Genomic DNA, 6,000 nt, shown 5'->3' with positions numbered 1-6,000 from the left:
ATCTAGATTGGGGAGTTGTATCAAAAGCTACAACTCTGGGCCGGCCCGTGGCTCACTCGGGAGAGTGCGGTGCTGATAACACCAAGGCCCCGGGTTCGGATCCCATATAGGGATGGCTGGTTAGCTCACTGGGTGAGCGTGGTGCTGACAACACCAAGTCAAGGGTTAAGATCCCCTTACCGGTCATCTTTTAAAAAAAAAAAAAAAAAAAAGCTACAACTCTGTACAATCTTGTTCTATATTAAGATTAAAACCAACAACCCAGTAAGATACATGTTTGAATAGAATTTTATCTCTTGTTGTTGATAGTACAGAGAAAGGACTAAAAACCAGAATTATTATTGTGGCACCTGGTGAAAGGTTAACAGGAGCTCAGCTTGCCTGGTAATTCACTTATCTGTTACATGGTGTTTACTCCTGACTAATTTAAGATTCTTTCTATGAAAAAGACTCCTACCTTGGAGGCCTAGGGAGTGAGCTTGGGAAGAGCTGCTGTTGCATTTTTAGGCGAGGGAGAGCAGACTTGACCTTTAAGAAGACTTAGACCTCAGCTTCCCCACACCTCTGTCAGTAGTTACAAAAGGGCATTACAAAGTGTCTCAAGGGCTCAGAAGAATGCCAGGAACTGAGAAAGGGGAGCATTTTGATCACCTAGGACTCACAAGTCCGATTTATCCTTTGATACTCTTCCAGCTCCGTTTTCCTGCTCACAGCCAGCTGCAGCTCCTGACGGATCACCTGAATCTGCTTCTCGAGCTCTGAGAGTTCCTGCATCACGGAGTTCCGAGATATGTTGAGGGAATCTGCTTTCCCGTTTGTGGTCAGCGAGGCAGGGAGCTCTCTTCTCCTTGGAGGGAGAGGGATGTCCTGGGGGGTCCGGATGCCCAGCTGATTTTGCCCTCCCTCATCACTAAACATGTATTTTCGTCGGTGGTCATGACTTGGGTTGGAAGTATTCCACACGGTGAGCTGACGGGGTTTCACACTGGACCTAGGAAACAAAGAGACATTGTAGACTTACTTTCCATTCTTCATTCTGTGGCTTTCAAAGGGCTGTTCTCCAGGTGTTAGCCCTTTCCTGGGTGAATAATATAGAGCTGGGTATGCATTATAGAGATAAAGTAACAAAGCCATGAACAGACTGCCTGCTAGAGTGTCATGGGGACAATAGGAGCCATGAACTTTCAACTGAAGTTCAAGGTCTCATCACGTCTTATGCTTCTCTGAAATTGGAATAGAGTATCATTGGAAGAGCTGATGGAATGGGTATGGCACAGTTTTTGTGAAGAACCTTAGGTGCCTTTTTATTCTCTTCCTGCGAGTGAAGCTCAGAAAGCAGCACCATCTTGAAACATCCTATGGCTATAAAGGAGGTGCTTTAGTGAAAGTGAAAATCTGGTCATTTGGATATTGGACTGTAGCCATCAGTCAGCTGATTAATATTATAATATGGCTCATCCTCAGATCCACAGGACCACCCTGATGTTTACTCCTTGATTTGGGGGAGAATGAAAGCATAAAAGTCTTGATGCAGTTACATGGTTGAGAACAAAAACACAAGGACTTAATAGGATGATTCTACTTTGCTTTGCCCTGTAGTAGATTGCAAAAGTGGTCATAATCCTTTGTTCCTGCTTTCATTCATGTTCCTCTCTAAAGTGACTTTGCAGCTCATCCCTATTAGGATGCTGAATCTCCTTCCCCTCTCCTTGAATTAGGGCTGGTCTCAACTTGTTTTGGCTAATAGAAAGTGGCAGAAGTGAAGAGGTGGCAGTTCCAAGCTGGAGCTTTTAAGAAGCCTTGCACACTTCCACTCTGTCTTGGAATCCTGCTGCTGCAACATGCACAGGTTCACACTAGCCTGCTGGATGATGACAGACATGTGAAGAGAGTCCCCAGTCTTCCCAACTGACTCAGCTGAGGCCATTACAGACCACACAGCCCTTAGCTGCTCCCCGCCCCCTGGCCCCTGTCCTCCAAGCTGGCTGCAAACGTATGAGCAAACCCAGCTAAGATCAGCCAAGTTTGGCTCAGATCAGCAAACTGCACAGCTGACCTAGAGATTAGTAAGTAGCTCACTGTTGTTTAAAATATTATGTGTGGGCATGATTTCTCCCACCACAGCAAAAACCAACTGATACATGCCTCAAGCCATTAAAACGCACAAACACACTCCAAATCACCCTGTAGTTCTTAAATATTTCTCATAGTTTACGTCTCATATAAATGAGTGGTGGGTACCAGAGCTCAGTTTTCATGTGTCCTGGGCTGGGTAAAAGTTCTATAATAAACCCATTACAGCTCCACTGGCTTTAGACCTGAATCAGAGAGAAGATAGTTATAATTTTCCTTCTGGCCTTGTAGTTCTCTTTAATTTTTCCTTCAAATCTTTTTCTATTGAGTTTGAATAATTTCAAAGAAGTCTTGTTTGTGGTGTTTGTTATATGGTTTACAATTTTTGTGTCTTGGGATAAAAGAAAAGGGAAAATGGGGGTATACTGGGAACCCTGTGGGGTGAAGGATAGACCAAAACTTACATGAAATCATATATTGAGTAAACCAAGGAACATATAGTCTCTTGTAATATCCATTTTTCTCTGTGCATTAAATAAAAAAGCACATCTGCTTCCATACCATGTCTCAAACTTTCTCCAAACTCAAACTCATATATTAGTAATTCATTCATTTATTTATTCTTAATTCATTCAATAAAAAATGGAGCACAGGAGAGGGATGTCAAGTTGTAGCAGGCATGGGCATTTGCATAGCTATTCTTCCAAGAGAAGAGAGAGTATTTTCAAGCCAGCAGTCCTAACTCTAGTACCATAGAATGATTCATTGCAGGGAAAACCTGGCTCTAGAGCATCTACACATTTTCTTGAACTGTCCAGGCAAGCAGGTAAGTAGAGACAGTTGATCTGGTTTTCTCCAGGGCTTTGTACATCCATCTGGGAATATAATATAGAAGAATAAGCAAAAGCTGGACTCTGTGGCAAACTCTAGTTGCTATCATCACCAGCGCTCTGATAATTGATGTGTGGCTCTGGACCACCTATGAAGGCAACGTGACAGACGCCGAATGTAAGATTTAATGTCTAATTGGAAGGATTGAGTGTGTTATACTCTTGGCCTCAATAATGTTTAGAGTGTGCTTTGTATCAAGCCTTCCTCAGCCTTGGAATGTAACATGACCAGTGAGTGAGCTGTATTTAACACTAAAAATGAGCAAAACAGGCTTCTGCAGAGCAATTATGTAATATTAAGTTTCAATACTCCAGAAGACCACTCAAAAGAGACATGACAGCTGTGGGACTCCTAACACTCAGTGTGTTTGAAAGATTGCAGGTCATGTTCTACCTTAGCTCCTTCTCAAAATATGGGTTCAGGAAGGGAATCTGCCAAGAAAAGTGGGTAAGTTGAGTGAAAAGACACATTTGGTTCTTAATTTAGTTGAGAAAGATGTGAATATGAATTACATCACAGTTGGACATGGGATCACTGGACTTCCTGTTTCTACTACATTTGGAGAACAAATATTTTGTCATTGTAAGATGACTTCTTTGCTGCTATGTCTTCTTGTGTTCCTCTGGTTAAAATTTTATGTTAAAAATAATTACCGAAAATATATACGTAACATGACATGGAACAGCTGTGACCTGATTAGTCTACAGCTTGAACTAACAGACTTACAATACGATATAGGAATACTGCAGACTGAGAAGGGGTGGTGGGGGTGGGGGCGGCAGTGCTCATTGACTGAAAGAGAGACTTTAAGAGATAGTGAAAATGATTCCAAGAACCCCTATGCAAACTGGAAAGAAGGGAATTGCAGTAGCCCCAGAGGATATACAAACAATGAAAAAGAATTATGTTTTCCATCCCTTTTTCTTATGAATGAGAGGTGTGAGTGTCAGATTTCAAAACAATGCAGAAAGCCAAGCTTTGAGCTGAGCATATGCCATGGCTGACAGGGTTGCTTGGAGCTGATGCCCTTATCTGAGGCCTCTGGGAGTATGAAAGAACCAGGAGGGCTGCCTTAGGCAGCAGGCAACAGAGGCTACCAGGAACCAGACCCAAATGTTTGTGACATCTTTAGTCACCATGAATGAGGCAACAGTCATCCACAGTCTGGCTGTGGTGAAGGTGCAGAACTTCAATTTTCTAATGGCATCGATGCATTTAATGCTTGTTACTTCCTATTAATGAGATACTTTTTTCTATGAAGTTTGGAGAAGAATGCCAGAAAATGGATTAGGCAAGACATGTCTGTTGCATATTTTTAATATTGCTAGGAGTGCTGGAAAGAGGTGGGGAGTGGAAACATGCCAAAAAAATATCCCATGAAAGTAATTGCCTATAGTACTCATGAATAAAGTCTTATGTGCATTTTGTACATAATAGTAGCTAATATTTATTAGGCATTCACTTTGTTTTCAGGGCTTTACGTGTATTATCTCATTTAATCTTTATAACAACTCTGGAAAGTACGTACTGTTTTTATCTCAGTTTTACAGATGAGGATCCTGAGACACTGAGAGGTGAAATAACTTGCCCAAAGTCACACATATTGTAGGTGTTAGAGACAGGACTTGGATCCAGGTGCTTTTCTTTCACCATGATAATATATTGCCTATACTGCATTTCAGTATCTATATATGTATATACATTTATTTTATTTGTTTTATTTCTGTTTATCCAAAATCACAAGTATTTATATTGATTTTGGTTATCAACAGCTTGTCCTGATTTGATCGGAATTATTTATACATAATTTCCCTTTGAAAATGGAATCTCATCTATATTTCTAAACTTTTATTTTAGCAGGTACAAAGACAGCTGGAATTGGCCTTGTAATTCTTACCTCTTTTCCACACGTTTGGTTTTGAAACGCTGCTGCTTTTCCTCTACAAATGATGTGTTTAGTGCTCTATGTAATCTCTGGTGGAAAAAAAAGAGTCACAGGTAGAGATCATTAAAAATACATAGGTCAGGAGACAAAATACTGCTTGAGATTTAATGGTGTATCTAGTTGCTCCAAACCTTGGCCTTTTTAAACAAATTTCAGGGTTACCTGAAAATAGATCAACATTCAGTACCAAATCTCAAGAGAACAAGAATTCTATTTATAGGTTATTATTCTACCTGGAGAAAAAAAGGAAAGCTTGGAAAGCTTAGAAATGCTCTGGATTGTAAAACAGTGTATAATATAAAGAAGCACAGTCACAACAAATGTGTACCAAAAGGCCTTGTACAGTAGCTAAAAATGAGTCAAAAACTTAAGTCTGGGGCATCTATATTGAGAATGCCTACATCACTCTTGTTCTCTTGGTCCCTTATCATTTGTTAGTCTGACATAGGGCTCTGGATCCTCTCATCACTGGGAATTCTGAAGTATAGGAATATTGGAGCAAGACACCTGTGACACTTACCTGACTGGTGTGGAGCCAGTACTGCAGCTTAGATTTGTTTCTGATTCGTGGTAGCAGCAGCCTGTACACTATGTGCTCACCAATGGTGGTCAAGATAGACAGACCAAATCCAATACACAACAGCACAAAAAGTCCAGAGAAGTGTTTGATGCCCATTTGCAAAGTCTGTGACAGAATGGGAAAGAAAAGGCCATGAATGCAATGATCCATCTGGTTCAGTGCTTGTTCATTGTTTTCCTTTTTTAGACTGAGATTCTTTTTTTCTGGACCCAAGGCAAGCTGGGGACTATTCCTCTCTGTGTGCTCTGCAAACTTCACCATACTACACTGTGAAAGGAATTCAGCCAGTGCTGGACCAAGGCTGGCTGCAGAGCACAATTCCTGGGGTGCTATTCGCTTATTAATCTCATGGTACGAATGTTCTCTTGAATCATGCCAAGGGTCTAGACCACCCTATAGTCTCAGAGAGAGATTGAGAGATAGAAAGACAGAGACAGAGAGAGACAGAGAATTGAAACAATTTAATATGTTAAAAAATTCAATAGCTATCAAGGAAGGAACCTCATTCAGG

The 6,000-nt window shown here is 41.0% G+C and overlaps 1 protein-coding gene across 1 annotated transcript in view; it reads right to left on the bottom strand.

Moving 5' to 3' along the window:
* Window positions 1-651: 651 nt before the first annotated feature.
* Window positions 652-6,000, bottom strand: part of GRIN3A (glutamate ionotropic receptor NMDA type subunit 3A) — a 160,829-nt gene continuing 155,480 nt past the window's right edge. Inside the window, exons 7-9 of the mRNA XM_063082471.1 lie at window positions 5,430-5,594; window positions 4,862-4,938; window positions 652-991 (exon numbers count right to left, since the gene is read on the bottom strand). Coding sequence (XP_062938541.1) covers window positions 652-991; window positions 4,862-4,938; window positions 5,430-5,594 — 582 coding nt within the window. The remainder of the gene's footprint in view (window positions 992-4,861; window positions 4,939-5,429; window positions 5,595-6,000) is intronic.

The sequence above is a fragment of the Cynocephalus volans genome, chromosome 17 (assembly GCF_027409185.1).
Source record: "Cynocephalus volans isolate mCynVol1 chromosome 17, mCynVol1.pri, whole genome shotgun sequence".
In the NCBI taxonomy this organism is placed as follows: domain Eukaryota; kingdom Metazoa; phylum Chordata; class Mammalia; order Dermoptera; family Cynocephalidae; genus Cynocephalus; species Cynocephalus volans.
This window is presented reverse-complemented; position numbering and strand designations above follow the sequence as displayed.